At 45.3% G+C, this 17,218-nt stretch overlaps 2 protein-coding genes across 2 annotated transcripts in view; one reads left to right on the top strand and one right to left on the bottom strand.

The window, feature by feature from the left end:
- Positions 1-4,045: 4,045 nt before the first annotated feature.
- Positions 4,046-5,221, bottom strand: LOC308298989 (26S proteasome non-ATPase regulatory subunit 6-like; the record flags this gene model as incomplete). Its single annotated transcript, XM_080742707.1, has 1 exon — positions 4,046-5,221. The coding sequence occupies one exon, from the start codon at positions 5,219-5,221 to the stop codon at positions 4,046-4,048; it is 1,176 nt and encodes a 391-aa protein (XP_080598833.1).
- Positions 5,222-11,661: 6,440 nt separating this feature from the next.
- The window catches only part of mapkap1 (MAPK associated protein 1), a 63,413-nt gene continuing 57,856 nt past the window's right edge, over positions 11,662-17,218 (top strand). Inside the window, exons 1-2 of the mRNA XM_080743136.1 lie at positions 11,662-11,758; positions 13,840-14,188. Of these exons, the coding sequence (XP_080599262.1) occupies positions 14,008-14,188 (181 nt within the window). The 5' untranslated portion in view covers positions 11,662-11,758; positions 13,840-14,007. The remainder of the gene's footprint in view (positions 11,759-13,839; positions 14,189-17,218) is intronic.

Genomic DNA, 17,218 nt, shown 5'->3' with positions numbered 1-17,218 from the left:
AAGGGAATGGTTTTATAAATGGATGATGAAGATGATGATGATGATGATGATTTTAAATGATGACGATGGCTCATTCGTCATTTCTTTTTACCACGTTGGTAGGTTACAAGCACTGCGAGCTTGTAGATCTTCTATTTTAGAAAAATCGTGTAAATTAGAATTCTGACCCGATTCTATAAGTGTCTTTTGAATCCTTCTAAGGTTTTTTGAAAAACCTATGTTTCTTTGTCAGCAATCTGGCCAGCCAGAACTGGAGCTCAGTTAGTCTGTTCTTGAGAGACTACTATGTCAGTTGTGCTCAAACCTTTTCATGTGAAGGACCCCCAAAATGATATCTATTTGGCCACAGACCCCCATCTCAAAATATTTAGTTCCAGGGACCACCCAGAAGCAAAATTTGAGTTACAAACATTCGCTTTAAAAATACATAGCAGGGGTTGACACTAAGGTCTCAGAGGCACTTGCCCGTCGGGCAAGTACAGGTCATGTTCTACTTGCCCCAAAGTCATGCCCACTTGCCCGAAAAGTAAATTGTCCATTATAAGATGATACTGTTGGTATCATATTCCCAATCCAAATACCTACATAGCTATGATTGAATATGTCTAGTTTCACACTTGTTACATTCCACAGACCAGAAGACAGAGTGCGCTTGCCACGTTCAGATGTTTAGACAGAATATCTTGTGTTGTGTTTATAGACGGTTGTGTCCCCTCTCAAATGAGCAGTTGCCCGGTCGGGCAACCTGAAAGCAAACTCCACCTGCCCGAAGGTTTTATTTACCTGCCGGGGGCAGGTGGGCAACCCTTAGTGTCAATGCCTGCATAGGCTATATTCAAAGATTTGCACACATTTTCACGACTTTTTCAAAAATAGCAGATCTACAAGCTCGCAAATAGTTAAAGCATTCAATAATTCTAGGCCTAATTAATTGAATTGAAGATGTAATTGTTGAAAGGAAGGTTGTTTTGCATGCATTCTGTGTAGGATAAGCATAAAGCATGGTCACAGAACGCCTTTCTATTCTGCCGCGTTAAATAAGATCTGGCTCATTTCAATAATCATATTTAAGCATTTCTCAAATGGCCTTTCTTCTTGTATCTCAAGAAATCATTTCTTCTGCTGACGTCTGGAGGTTTTTAGAGAGCGTTTTTTAGAGAGTGTTTCCTAACATTTTAGACGAGTCGTTTATTCAGCGATAAAGACCTGCACGGTTGAAACGTCGCCGCTCACATCAATAAAAACCAATAAAACCCACGGTTGAAACATCACCGCTCACATCAATAAAAAAAGCCAGGAGGAGAAAAGGTACAACATGTTCATCATCTTCCATGCTCTGATTTTATTTCTTTTATTTTTATGTACAATAAATGGATTATTGTATGAACGTGATGTTGTTACTCTGGCTTATCTGGTACATTTTGATGTAGTTTTAGTCATAATTTAGTCACCTGAAAAGTATTCGTTTTAGTCTAATTTTACTCGACTAAATATAACATTTCAGGCGAATAAATCTAAAGTTGATTTAGTCGACTAAAATGTATTTTGGCAGGCCTTGATGGCATCGTAATGACTGATTTTACACTTGGTTGTGTGCTGAAAATAGCCGATCTACAAGCTGATGCGTTGTGAGCTTGTAGATCGGCTATTTCCAGCACACAACACCTGAGAGCAACCAAACATAAAATGACTCTCTTCTCCACCAGTCACTCCCTAACGTTTTAGTCTAGTTTTTATTTTGTTGATGAAATTGTCAGTATATTTAGTCTTAGTTTTAGTCATCACAGCTTAGTTTTTATTTCGTTTTTGTCAGTGAAAAAACACAGTCAACAAACATTTTCGTCATAGTTTTAGTCAATGAAATCAACCCTGCTGGTAAAATAGGCTTTCATCCACTTGTTGCTTCTTCCACCTGCAGGTCTGTGATCATATCTCATTATATAACGGGTAGTTACGAAGAAGCAACCTTATTGGTTGAATAGCTCTCTACCCGTGATGATAACCAGCATGATGGAACGCTCTCGTCAATCTATGAAATCAGCTGCACTGGGCGGGCAATGGCGTCAGTTCAGAAAAAGCTAAGGTATGGCAACACGACTGGTGTCTTGCACCCGCGCGAAGCACCAGTCATGTTGCCATACGTTAGCAACATACATGTGAAAACAGCAGATCTAAAAGCATGCGAGGCGTTGTGTGCTTGTAGATCGGCTGTTTTCAATAGTTTTGTGCGACAGTCTTGTATGATGAAGCAGGGCTTTGCTTTACCAAAAGACGTACACATTTGAAACTTGGAGATACGAGGTTTCTGCCCGACAGTGATGATATTTTAGTGATTATGTTGTGAGGAAAACGTTGAGATAACAGCCATTTTGGTTAGAACTGACTGAAAATAACTTTGTACTTCAAGTTTAAAATGATACTAAATATTTGTGTGTCCAAGTGGCCAAATACATTCCAAATATTATCAAATGATCTCGCGGCACCCCAGGGTGTCCCGTCACCCACTTTGAAAAGCCCTGGCCTACGGAACTCTCCCTTCGGGCTCGTGTCTGAGGCCGCACAGGCGTGATGATATTGACCATAATGCACACCCTCTCATCGCAGGCGTGATGATATTGACCATAATGCACACCCTCTCATCGCAGGCGTGATGATATTGACCATAATGCACACCCTCTCATCGCAGGCGTGATGATATTGACCATAATGCACACCCTCTCAGGCAGGCGTGATGATATTGACCATAATGCACAGCCTCTCAGTGCAGGCGTGATGATATTGACCATAATGCACACCCTCTGAGGCAGCACAGGCGTGATGATATTGACCATAATGCACACCCTCTCAGTGTAGGCGTGATGATATTGACCATAATGCACACCCTCTCAGTGCAGGCGTGATGATATTGACCATAATGCACACCCTCTCATCGCAGGCGTGATGATATTGACCATAATGCACACCCTCTCATCGCAGGCGTGATGATATTGACCATAATGCACACCCTCTGAGTGCAGGCGTGATGATATTGACCATAATGCACACCCTCTGAGGCAGGCGTGATGCTATTGACCATAATGCACACCCTCTCATTGCAGGCGTGATGATATTGACCATAATGCACACCCTCTCGTGTGATACTGCTTAATTCCACCATGCATGGATTCCCTGGTTTGCTGCAGAGTGCAGGACTTCATGCAGCCTGTCCTGTCGGACATTTTAAGATATTTTAGAGAGGGGCCTTTTTTTCAGTTACAGATATTGATATTGTTGATGAAATGTCTTGCAATATATCGAGTATCGTGTGTATTGTGATATCATCAAGCTTGTAGATCTGCTATTTTCAGAGTGCAACACCAGAATGCAACCAAACATAAAATTACTTGTCTTTTAGTTCTGCTGGATCTCTTCTACACTAGTCCCTACCGTGACATTTTAGCCTAGTTTTTATTTGTTGACAAAATTGTCATTATATTTAGTCATAGTTTTAGTCATCACAGCTTAGTTTTTGTCAGTGATAAAAGGTAGTCGATGAACTTTTAGTCGACGAAATCAACACTGGTCCCGCATCTGATTGGCCTACCGAACGTCCCATTCTGTCACGCCCAAGGAAGCGTCCTTCAGAAATCCAGAAGCTTGCCAGTTCTTTTACCAACACCCACGAGGAGGCGTCTACGGGTGAGTGTGGCCACATAAAAAAACTAGGGCTGGGATGCGATTAAAAAAATTGCACTGCACCTTTGACTTTAAACAAACAAACTATAATACCATTAGATATTTTTAAATATCCTTTTTTTCCTCTCATAAAAATATATTTTGTCCAATTATTTTGATGATTCCCGCCGCCCCACCTGCAGTATCCTCACGGCGCCACCGGTGGGCGCCCCTGGGGGGTTTAGATCAGTCCCACCCCCCCTGACCCACAGGTTTGACCACGTGTTGATGACATCACATGTTGATGACATCACATGTTGATGACGCGGGACAGTTTCTGCAGGCGGTTGAGGAACAGATCTCCCTTCCTGATGGTCTCATGTTGATGACATCACATGTTGATGACGCGGGACAGCTTCTGCAGTCTGTTCAGGAACAGATCTCCCTTGCGTATCGTCTCCTCGTACTGCCAGCTCTTGCTGTCGGGCCGGTTGGTCTCCACGACCCCGTTGACCTTGTCCACGGTGCAGTGGAGCCGCCCGGCGGCGATGAAGCGCGACAGCTCGCGGTCCACGAAGTCGCCGCCCACGCCGAACGCCTCGGCCATGTAGGCGAGCGTCAGCGAGCGGTACGACTCCAGCAGCTGGCCGTACGCCCGGATCCGCATCTCGCGGGTGTAGAAGCGGTAGTGTGGCGCAAACAGCCAGTCCCGCCGCATCTCCTGCTCGGCCTCGGCCAGCGCACGGAAGAAGGCGGCGTAGTCGCGCTCGTACAGCGAGAACAGGAAGTGGCGCACGCGCGGCAGGCCGTGCAGCACCTCCAGGATCTCGGCGCCCTTCACCACGCGCTCCCGCAGCTCGGGCCTCTTCAGCGCCACCATGCTGACGTAGACGGTGTAGCGCACGAAGGTCTGGTAGTCCATGAGCTCGTAGGAGGTGAAGGTGGACACCGTGTCCAGGAAGAGCTCGGCGGCGCCGGCGAAGTCCCGCCGCGCCACGCAGTAGAGGCCCTGGTAGACCTTGAGGCGGTTCCGGCGGTCCCAGTCGCCGCCTTCCTCCACCAGCGCCCGCGCCTCCTCCGAGCTGCGCGTGATCAGCGCGGCGTCCATGTAGAAGAGGCCGATGCGCAGCAGGTAGAACAGCACGTCCAGGCGGTGTCCCAGCGACAGCGTCTTCCCGTAGGCGGCGCGGAAGGCGTCCACGGCCGCCTCCTTCTCGCCGATGCGCGCCAGGTGCTCGGCGCGGGCCATGGCGGCCGCGCGCACCTCGCTCTCGCCCAGGTTGCGCTCGGCGTCGTCCAGGGCGGCGTCCAGGCGCGCCAGCTCCTCGCGGTTGGCGCCCCTCATCCGGGCCAGGAGGTCCTGGTCGGGCGCGCGGCCCAGCTCGCGGCACAGCGCCTCGTAGAACGGCGACATGTTGTTGGCGCGCACCGCCGCCATCAGCTCCTCCTCCGCCTCGCCGCCGTCCTGCTGCTGCCCGCCGCCCGCCGTCAGAAGGAACTTCAGCTGCGCCAGCCGCAGGTCAGGGTTCCTGGGAAGCCCCTCCTCCTCCAGGTTCTCTAGAGGCATCGCTGATCAGTCTACGAAACACAGAGAACGTCTGATCAGTCTACGAAACACAGAGAACGTCTGATCAGTCTACGAAACACAGAGAACGACTGATCAGTCTACGAACAGAGAACGTCTGATCAGTCTACGAAACACAGAGAACGTCTGAGGCAAGCTCTTTATGTTGGGCGATTCTAATGTTCTCCCAGGGTTGTGTCACTGCCAGCCTTGGATCCGTACCTGCTGTATATATGTATTTATATACATTTATCGACAGCACCGCAGTGACGTATAGGATGATGTCACTGCGATGTCAAGGCAACACAGGGCAACCACACTATAGTAGTACGTGTTCGACTATATTGTGGGATCGCCTGAAAGGCGAGAACACTATGTTATCCTCATTATTTATATATTGTCAGTTCCGCCGCATATTTCCGCCGCAGCCAATGAGGTGCAATTGGCGGAAAAACATCTGGGAGTGGTGTTAGCTGGAGTATTGGTTGAGCTTCACATGACAGTTAGTCTGTTGTAGAATATAGTCACGTTGGCAAACATAAGAAATTAAGAACATTATTTATTTGTTTTTCTTGTTGCCTGAAAGGCGAGAACACTTCATTATTCTTCATTATTTATAGAGTGAGTTCCGTAGCAGACAGTATAAAGGCAGGGCTCTTAGCCAATGAGGTGCAATTGAGGTGTGTAAAATCTGGGAGTGGTGTTAGCTGGAGTATTGGTTGAGCTTCACATGACAGTTAGCATATTGTAGAATATAGTCACCAGCGAGCCCACACTGTTTCGTAGGAACAGTATTTCTAGTTTCCATTCATCCTTCGGTTCCTTCCCAGATAAACGTTATTTTGCTGCTGCTCCTCCCATAGTGTTGGTGGGACTCCGGGCCATACGTAAACCAAGCAGCTTCATCAGGACACGTAGGGGTGCATTTAGCTAAGAGATACTTTATATTATAGTTGATTTATATATTGTACATGTACTCATGAATATTAATGTATATATATTGTACATGTACTCATGAATACATTTTCTCCATTGACTTTAATTAAAAAAATCAAACCTCGGTTCGAAGTGAAGCGGTGAATCTGAGTATAAAATTGTCTAGAGCTACAGAATTCAGAATGAATGAATGATTTTATCTGGAGGGCCGGATTGTCATGTGAAGCTTGACCAATCCTCAAACTATGGTCTCATTGGACATTTTTAATCACCGGTACGGGACAGATAAATCCTGTTTTCACTAGTTTAAATCATTTTTAAAATGATAAATACAAAACAAACGGTTTTGGACATACAAAGTTTCCACCCGGCAACGACGAAATATAACTCGTGCAATTGGCCCAAATGGCAAATCTTTGAGTAGCAGCAGCAGCGCTATAGAGAGAGATCTCTCTCTATAGCGCGCAATGAGGGCCTCTGCAACTCTTTTTCCCGGGCTGAATCAGGAGTGCCAACCTGTCCAAACAGACAGCACCCACGCTCTGCAGGCGCACAAGTAGGCCATATTTGGGCATGGCCACAAGGCACAAGTTGGCACCTGGGTAGTGTGCGTGTCTATGGCAGGGGTTGACACTAAGGTCTCAGAGGCACTTGCCCATCGGGCAAGTACAGGTCATGTTCTACTTGCCCGAAGGTAATGCCCACTTGCCCGAAAAGTAAATTGTCCATTATAAAATGATAGGTACGATTTTAATTACCGCTCAATTTAACACTTATTTCTTTACTTTCTGGGGCTGTGCGATAAAATGTCATACCTCAATACCTCCAAATACAAATACCAAATACTTTAGCTATGATTGAATATGTCTATGGTTTCACACTTGTTATTTTATATTTTTAAATGTAGCAACAGTAAAAACAGCACATTATAGGTAAATAGTGCTCTTATTTTACATTCCACAGACCAGAAGACACATCACACTGGCCACGTTCAGGTGTTTAGACAGATATCTCGTGTTGTGTTTATAGACATTTGTGTCCCCTCTCAAATGAGCACTTGCCCTGTCGGGCAACCTGAAAGGCATCTATCTTCACCTGCCCTGACGTTTTATTTACCTGCCGAGGGCAGGTGGGCAAGCCTTAGTGTCAATGCCTGTATGGTATTTGCATCATGTTGCTAAGATATCGGTTTATATTCTATTCTATTCTATGAGTTATATCTGACTGAACTGAGGGCCGCGATCTCCCCATGGCCTCAGTACGCCCAAAGATGGAGATGTGTGACGCCATGACATGGGACCCATGGCGTAGTGTAAGTCAGCCTCCTATAATATAATAATATACTATGATAGCCGACCATGCCAGTGGGTTCTGCACCGTTGGTCTGGATCACAGACAGACAGACAGACGAATGGTTGACCAACATGCTCTCTGACAGACAGCTGACGGCTCTGAGGAACAGGTTTAAGAGGGAGGCGGAGTCTCTGTGGCAGGAAGAGGAAGTAGAACAGGAAGTGGAGGAGGAGTCTGGTGTAAAGAACCAATCAGATGTTGACGCCCGCCCCGCCGTGCCTCAGCCTGGCGGCGGCGGCGTCAACAGACACTCGTTGTTCTGGATGGCGGCGTCGCTCTGCGTCTCCCACCGGGCGGACTTCGTGCGGACGGTGCTGGGCGGGGAGAGCGTCCGGCGCCGGTGGCTGTGCGCCGGTGTGTCGCTGCTGGCGGCGTGCCTGCTGCTGGCGGCGTTCTGCCTGCTCTACCTGCAGTGGTGGCGCGGCGTGACGCGCTACGAGCACCGCTACCCCGCCCTGCTGCCGCTCACCACCACCGCCTTCCTGGCCGCCGCCCTCTGCCTCACGGTGGCGCTGTGGCCCGCCTGGGGCCTCCTCACCCCCTTCATACTGGGGACGCAGGGCATGGGTCTGCTGATGTTCCTCACCCTGCTGGGGTGAAGATTACACCCTCCAGGGTCTGCTGATGTTCCTCACCCTGCTAGGGTGAAGATTACACCCTCCATAGTCTGCTGATGTTCCTCACCTTGCTGGGATGAAGATTACACCCTCCATAGTCTGGTGATGTTACTCACCCTGCTGGGATGAAGATTGATAGAAATATTATTTGTAAACAACAACAACACCTTCTTATTCCCCTATGAGATACAATAATCCACCACAAATAAATAAGACAGGAGAGTGATTCAGAGTGAGAATGGAATGTTTTACTATGGAGAGAGAGAATTCAAGACATGTACAGTACAGAATAATGGTTCAATGGTTCGTGCTCTCTCTGACAAATGATGTTTTGACATGAGTATAAGTATGGTCATTTGGTCAGTCAATGGATGACGTTTCAACAGTTCATAGGATGTTTCCACAAATGACAAGACAAAGAGTTCATAGGTTCCTGAAGAGATGTCCTTCGCTGGTGTCTGCATGACACCAGGCTGAGCCTTATAAACCAAAACAATTCTCATTGTTTTAGGTACAGGCTCCATGGCAGAAGATAAGGCCTAAGTTCTACCAGACAGAGACCTTGTGGGTCTGGTACATGACATTATAGCATGACACAGTCACAAGCTGTGCCTTAGGGTCAGGTGGTCAGTTGGTCATCAATATGAATTGATAAAAAGAGGATATAAACCACAACAAAATACCTTAACAAAGATTACACCCTCCATAGTCTTGTGATGTCCCTCACCCTGCTAGGATGAAGATTACACCCTCATCCTATCGACACAGGGTATGGCTGCAGGGACGTACTGGGCCCCTGATTCAGCCCGGGAAAAGGAGTTGGAGAGGCCCTCGTTGCGGACCAGATTATTTCGCCTTCCGGACGTGCCGCGAATACCACCCCAAATACTAACCCATTAACGGTTACTGTGATTTTAGGTCTCATCGTTTTCTGGTATAAAGAGAGTCTAATGATGTTGTATGAGGACCATCCAGGAGTAGTCAAGGAAGCTAGGGAGTAGTGGGCCGGTATTCAGATGATATACAAGCCAGTGGGATGGCTCTATGAGTTGCTGCTACTCAGCGCTATAGAGAGAGATCTCTCTCTATAGCGCTGCTGCTACTCAAAGATTGGCCATTTCAGATCATGAGAGACAAGCCAGTGGGCCAATTACATATTTGTTACTTTGTGGGACGGCTATTTTTTTTAATGGCTGGCCTGGACTGGCTGGGAATGGACCGGCCGTTCGGGAGTTGTCCCGCTTTTCCCATTGGCCAGCACGTCCCTGATTCAAATCTTATGATATTTAGTCGACTAAAGGGCTGTCCATACTGTCCCTGCCTGCCATACCTGGGTTATTCTCCTCAGACAAATGACCGACAGTACAAAGACAGGGCCAATGAGGAGCAGCCTCATTGGCTGGACAAGGTAGACAGTCCAAAGCAGGGACGTGCTGGCCATTGGGAAAAGCGGGACGACTCCCGAACGGCCGGTTCATTCCCGGCCGGTCCAGGCCGGCTATTAGGAAAAGTTTCAAATCTGTAAATTTTTTCGCAAAGCAGGGCCCTGCTTCATCATACAAGGCTGTCGCACAAAAGTAGTGAAAACAGCAGATCTACAAGTAAAGCACACAACGCCTCGCGGTGCGAGGTAGATCGGCTGTTTTCACTAGTTTAAATCATTTTAAAAATGGTTTTGGACATACAAGGTTTCCACCCGACAACGACGAAATATAACTCATGTAATTGGCCCACTGGCTTGTCACTTGTCATGATCTGAAATGTCAAATCTTTGAGTAGCAGCAGCACTATGGAGAGAGATCTCTATATGAGGGCAATGAGGGCCTCTCCAACTCTTTTTCCCGGGCTGAATCAGGGGCCCAGCACGTCCCTGGTACAAAGGCAGGGCCAATGAGGAGCAGCCAAAGGATAGATCTTTATGCCCATACATGGTGTTACATAAGAGCCCACACTGTTTCGTAGGAACAGTATTTCTAGTTATTAATACCCTTATTAGTTTAAGAAAATATACATTTTTAATAAATTAGTCTATGGTATCTTTTTAAGGGATCCTCCATACAATATTTTTTGTCAAAATATCCGCAAAATATCCGTTAGCAGAGAATAGCAGATCTTCACTGCACAAGTTGTGAGCTTGTAGATCTGCTATTTTCACAATACTAGCGGTTTAATGTTGGGTGGCCTTTAAAATTGTCCCCAGAGGTTATTTTTCCCGCCACTAGGGGGAGTGGGGGCTCCACCAGGCTTTCCACAGCACCCGTGGGAAGCCTGGTTTCTATTGCCAATCAACCAGCGTGATCCGGCCTAGAGCCCGCCTACTGTATCCGGTTATTTACACACACATACATGGAAGAAACGTTTCCGGTAGTACAGACTCAGACCGGATCAGCAACTTGATCTCAGTCTACTAGAATAACCCAAGACAGACGCGGAGGGCGACCGCGCGTTTCCCAACGGGTTTGTGGCCTTAAGCTAGATGCAGAATAGACCAATTTTTAGAGTGAAAATCTTTAACTTAAATATGTTCTTCTGGGGGGTCCCTGGAACAACATATTTTGAGATGGGGGCCCGCGGCCAAATACATATCATTTTGGGGGGTCCTTGACATGTACAAAGTTTGAGAACCACTGAAAATTTTGCACAGAAAAGCGTTAATATTTAGAAGACATTTTTTGTAGAATCACTAGAATGTGCCTATCAGTGGTTAAGGACCCCCAAAATATGTATCTGGCCGCGGACCCCCATCTCAAAATATGTTTTCCCACGGATGGACCCCCACCGCACATTATGTTGTTCCAGGGACCCCCAGAAACAAAGATTTTAGTTAAATATTCACTCTAAATGTGGGTCTGTTTTGCATCTAGCTTGAGGCCTCAGACCCGTTGGGAAACGCGCGGTCGCACACGGAGGAGGGCATCTTACTTTGAAATGCTACTGACCCGGAAGTGTTACTGCGCAGCTGTGTTGTAGGGATGGGATTTATGGCTCATTGAAGTGAGCCGGATCTCTGGGATGGTGTTCCTTTCAAAGAGCCGTTCAAAAGACTGGCTCATTCTACTAGTTACTTTGTAGATTTTGATTATAATTATGAATTCAACCCTATACATTTATTGTGGACATATAGCCTATAGGTACAAACCTGCCATTTGAAAATAGACGATCTACAAGCTCACAATGCGTCACATTGTGAGCTTGTAGATCTGCTATTTTCTAATGATTTTTCTACATTTTACCTATGCATTTTACTCATTGGAAAACCTGTGAAACAGGACATTCTGCATAATGATAATGCTATTGGTATTTTAAGTACTTTTTTGATATAAATACTTTTTTTATTACTTGATTGCAGTATTGATACTTAAATAAAGAAATTGAGTACTTTTCCCACGACTGTCCATTAGAAAGGAACGGCTCCCTACTGTGAACCGGATCCTATCGTTCATTTCAAAGAACCGTTCAAAAGACTCAATTCGTTCGTGAACGTCCCACCTCTATCGTGTAGTGTGTGTTGCTTAGTGTGTGTTTAGTGTGTAGTGTGTGTGATTACAGGACTAACAAACACCCAGTGGTTCCTGCTCTAAACACACACAGTGTGTGTTTTATCATTGATAATCCACGCATCGAGCTTTAAAGGGTGAGTTTTTTATTATTTTATCATAGCTAACATTAGCATGTTGTGTAGCATCATGGATGAATTGAATACACAGCCTCAATGGAAACGAGCTGTTTAATCCCTATAGTATATGTTCCTTCTGTGTTGAACTACTGTTTACTTTAGCTCTGTTTATGTCAACTGTTCATTAATCTATCACAACATACACTGTAATCCTAATATGGAACATAGTATATTTACTATTACTGTAGTCCTAATATGGAACATAGTATATTTACTAAATGTAGTCCTAATATGGAACATAGTATATTTACTATTACTGTAGTCCTAATATGGAACATAGTATATTTACTATTACTGTAGTCCTAATATGGAACATAGTATTACTGATATTGTATTGTTAATGAGGAACAGTGTAATGTTGACTAATTATGTAGTCTTCATAATATTTCCAAATACTGTAGGCTAGGATAGTCCTAATATTGAATATAGTCTCAATAAGGAACATAGTACAGTATTTACTAATATTGTAGTCTTAATGAGGAACAGTATAAGATTTACTAATATTTTGCTGCATAGCACTGTGTTCTGTATGTCTGTCATTCAATGTTATATGAGTTAAATATCTATCATAGTACTGTGTTCTATCTGTCTGTCATTCAATGTTATATGAGTTAAATATCTATCATAGTACTGTGTTCTGTCCGTCTGTCATTCTATGTTATATGAGTTAAATATCTATCATAGTACTGTGTTGTGTCTGTCTGTCATTCAATGTTATATGAGTTAAATATCTATCATAGTACTGTGTTCTGTCTGTCTGTCTGTCATTCAATGTTATATGAGTTAAATAAATATCTATCATAGTACTGTGTTCTGTCTGTCTGTCTGTCTGTCATACTTTAGAACAGTTTGTAAAAACACGGCACAGAAAAGCCAATACATCAATGTGTCTTGTTTCCATTAAGGTCGTGTGTATTCAATTCATCCCGACATTCAAAGACAAACAGCTAATCTACAACAAGGAAAGTGCAATTGTGGGAAATTGCAAGTGTTTTATTTTATTATTTTAAAAGAGAAACTATAACTACATTTATGTCAAATCAATGGAGATTCATTAGATGTTGTTTGCACATTCAACTTCAGTAACATCTAGTGGGTTCTGTTAGGTTCTGGGTTTGTTCAGTAGTTCTGGTCATTAAAGGTGTGTTGATGTGTAAGGTAAGGACAGGATCACAGTAAGGTGTGTTGATGTGTAAGGTAAGGACAGGATCACAGTAAGGTGTATTGATGTGTCAGGTATCAACAGTGTCTCTGTACACTGTGTCAACACTACAAACCAGTCCCACAACAACTCCAGCTACAGAACCCTTATTTTGAAGTACGCATAGTCGCTGACCAGAAGCCAAAAGCTTTCTTTCGTAGTCGTCGTCTGGGCTCGTCAGCTCGTACCAACGTACGCATGACTTCTGCATTGATTGATTTGCATTGATTGTAATGTTATTGCGACCGCCAGGTCGCAGTTACTATCAAAACCTCCACCGGCTGTCAGTCCGTCAGTCTGTCACACGTCACACTTTTGCCCTACTCATATCTCCGCAACCGTTGCCCCGATCCATGCCACATTTTGCACACACACTCCTTGGCTGCCAAACCACAACCAATTCTCACAATGACCCTCTTCTAGCGCCACCATTAGGCCGATTCTTGCAAAACACATTTTTGGACACTGCTCCTACAGATTTTGCCCTAAAATCACGCAAATCGGTACACAATTTGTCTACACTCATGTCATCAACATGGATCTCTCTCATATAGCGCCACCATATCTTTTCTCTGATTACAATCTCCAGTACACAAGGAAATCATTTCAAATGATTTATCCACCTCTCTGGACAGAGACAACACACGCGTTTCGACCATTCGGTCTTATTTAATGTGTTGAGGGCTTTCTCCTCCTTTGCAGTCTCTTTCTCTTCTAATTACAATCTAGAATATGAACCCTTGTTGTAAAAAACAAAGTTGTCCTTTAACTTTATTAATATGATGATTATTAACACTAATAAATGTAATCCTATCATCTCTTAACTCCTCCCCAACAGGAAGCCAGGAGAACCACCGTCGTAAACAAGATGTCTGCTTCTCCCTCCGGGACTGATTCTTAGTTCACCCCGTAACAACACACTGAAACCCCCAGACAGACTGACAGACAGGCTGACAGACTGACAGACTGACAGTCTGTCTCACCGACCGACCGACCCGCGGTCGCCATGGCGTTCCTGGACAACCCCTTGATCATCCTGGCTCACATCCGTCAGTCCCATGTGACCAGCGACGACACGGGGATGTGTGAGATGGTTCTGATGGACCAGGATGTGGACATGGAGAAGAGCCAGCTGGCCCTGGTGCCCGGGGGGCCGGGGGGGCTGGGGGGCCCAGCCTGGACGGGAGGTGAGTGATCTTAACTTTTTCTCTGCCATTTTAAACATAGCCTGAACTCAGCTTTTAATGTGGGCACGTGCACGCATTGCGCACAATCCCCATTGGAAAAATAAATATCCGTTGTCAGGCTGTATCTGCCACTGTTTACATAAAAACTCATTGAAACGCAGAGCTGTGCGCTATGTTCCTGCGAGGGGACGTCGCGCACATAGCAGACCATATGTGCGCAGATCATATACCAGGCGGGTAAAAGAATCAAACGGCTTCAAAATATGATGTTATGGCCGTGCAGTCAGCTTCCTTGTTTACAATGGAAACCTATGGGACCGGAGACGCGGCCTCAGACCGGATATGGAAACCTAGATCCGGTCTGAACCGGAAATACGACCGGATACAGTTAGGAGGCGGGCCTAAAGTCTCCGATACGGCTATAATCTGCGATCATACTTTTAATTGTTTAATTGTTGTGAGTGGTTGGCTACCAGGTGGACCTGACTGCTGATTGGCTCCTGGACTAGGCTGATCTATAAAGCTGGCTGGCACCAGCTTGAAGATGTCTTCCTTCTTGCCAGCCTCCAACACTAATGTTAGCATGTTTTAGCTGTCTGTGTTACTATGGGTGAAGTGAAGTGCAGACATGGTAATGTAGGGGTGGGTTACCTTTTGGTTGTTTTGGGAAGTAATGTCTTTATTTTTGGGTTATGATGTTCTGTTCAGGGCCCACCCTGAGGTAACATGCTGTAAAGTCTGCCAATCTTAATAAATCCATTCTTGTCGCTTTTAAGCTGGTGTTGGCTGGATGTGTTTGGGGGCTGGGAAGGAGGGAGTCCATTTTGTTACGTTACACCTAGGGACCCCTAGCCTGGGGCGTAACTTAACGTAACAATAATGATTAAAGCTAATTAAATTTCCGGGATCTACGGGCATGTCAGATGCCCCCGTCTGTACTCAAACATGTTGTTTATAATGTAACAGTGAAACAGTCAACCATGAGTCCATATGTATAACATAATGTAGCTCTGGTCCATCGCGTCACCTCCCGGTGACGCTCTGACAGACCCGTCGGCAAATGGCTAGACTCGAGTATCTCAGCCCCTCCGAGCGCTCAACATCAGTCAAAATAAACTAAACTACTTCACTACTCACCAAACCAAAGGTAGTTTTGCGTTGTTGAAAGTCTATTCTCCGCGGTGGTAAACCTCTCAGCGCCCCACCCACTCTGTAAAATACATTATTTTTGTCATGAAATAAAACGCACCCACCTCGAGCCACCCATCGGCCACCGCAGATACAATGGTTCACAACCCGGAAATACGCGGCGGTCGAGTTGGATGCACTTTATTTCATGACAAAAATAGTGTATTTTACAGAGTGGGTGGGGTGCTGAGGGGTTCACCACCGCGGAGAATAGACTTTTAACAACGCAAAACTACCTTTGGTTTGGTGAGTAGTGAAGTAGTTTAGTTTATTTTGACTGAAGTTGAGCGCTCGGAGGGGCTGAGATACTGGAGTCCAGCCATTTCCCGCCGGGTCTGTCAGAGCGTCACCGGGAGGTGACACGATGGACCAGAGCTAAACATAATGCAATGTGACCTATGGAGTATGCATATCCCAGAAGACAGTGTTTCTCAACCTTTTTTCTGCATGGGCACACTTTTCATGTCCCAAGAATCCATGGTCACACCAACATACTACGGGGGTGTAAATATCGTCACTGTCGGGAAGAAACCTTGTGTTTCCCAAGTTTAAAATCTGTACGTTTCTTCGCAAAGCAAAGCCCTGCTTCTTCATACAAGGCCGTCGCACAACAGTAGTGAAAACAGCCGATCTACAAGCACACAAGGCGTTGTGTGCTTGTAGATCGGCAGTTTAAATCATTTTTAAAATGATAAATACAAAACTGGCTTTCAAGCAGTGTCAAGGGGCACTCTTGACCCTTCTCAGGGGCACACCAAAGGTCCCCAGGACCAGTGGTTGAGAAACACTGCCATAAGAGATACTGTATAAATCTATAGGCTCATTTGATAGTTGTCACGGCATTGAGGTGGATTGTTTTATCCAAGTAATACTTTTATTTTTACAAGGCCAGTGTACAGTACACACCAGAGTGTTACAGTACAGCTGTAAAGTATAGTCTGCCATGTCTATAGTGGTGTTTCCATTTTCTTTTGCACATAAATCTTTTAATGGAAACAATTAAAAAAAAAATCGAATAAACTTTCATTGTTCGCAAAAAAACATTTATGCTCTTGGAGGAGGTGGATTTTGAGGTTTTATAAAAAAAAACTAAATGTGCAAAAGGGAAATGGAAACACTAAGAGAATAGGTTTTGAATTGAATTGCATTGAACTTGCATGATATGGATTTGGCTGAAGGGAGCTACCAACTTGTTAGCGCTGTGTTCCCCACTACTGTACCTTGCATTGGATGTTTATTTTACAGCTCTGTTGTGTGCAAGCCTCGTCCGTCACATCCTGGCTAACTCTTCGTCATCACACCGTGTTGCGTGCCAAAAGTGGCCGATCTACAAGCTCACAGCAGCTCGCATCCGCGACGCGTTGTGAGCTTGCAGATCAGAGCTTGTAGATCTGCTATTTTCGGCAAAGATGTTTGGTGTAGAGGGGAAAAGTACAGAGTGCACCACCGTTCATTAATATACAAGCATACCCCGCCGGCTTTTGACTTGCCTGTTACAACGGCGTCTCTGTCTAGCCGGATAGGCGCCCCGAATCCGTCCATCCGACTCCCATCTTTGCCATACCCTAGCTTTTGCTGAACTGCAGTGATGTTACTAGGTTTTCAATGTAATGGGTCCCGGGACCCACAGGTGGTCATTCAAATGGGTCCCAGAAAAGTTTTATGAGTCCTCAATACAATGTTTTCGCGCGGTGTGAGCTTGTAGATCGGCTATTTTCAAAATGTTTGCCTATTTCTTATATTTATTTTACAATTTGGCTAATGTTTGAACTTAGAACTAGGATTTCTAAATACACTAGGCTACAGACACCCATTTAATTATATTTATATCACTGGGACCCC

Source organism: Nannobrachium achirus, assembly GCF_963921795.1.
Source record: "Nannobrachium achirus genome assembly, chromosome: 15".
Lineage (NCBI taxonomy): Eukaryota > Metazoa > Chordata > Actinopteri > Myctophiformes > Myctophidae > Nannobrachium > Nannobrachium achirus.
The sequence above is the reverse complement of the archived record's forward strand: the minus strand, read 5'-3'. Positions and strand labels throughout refer to the sequence as shown.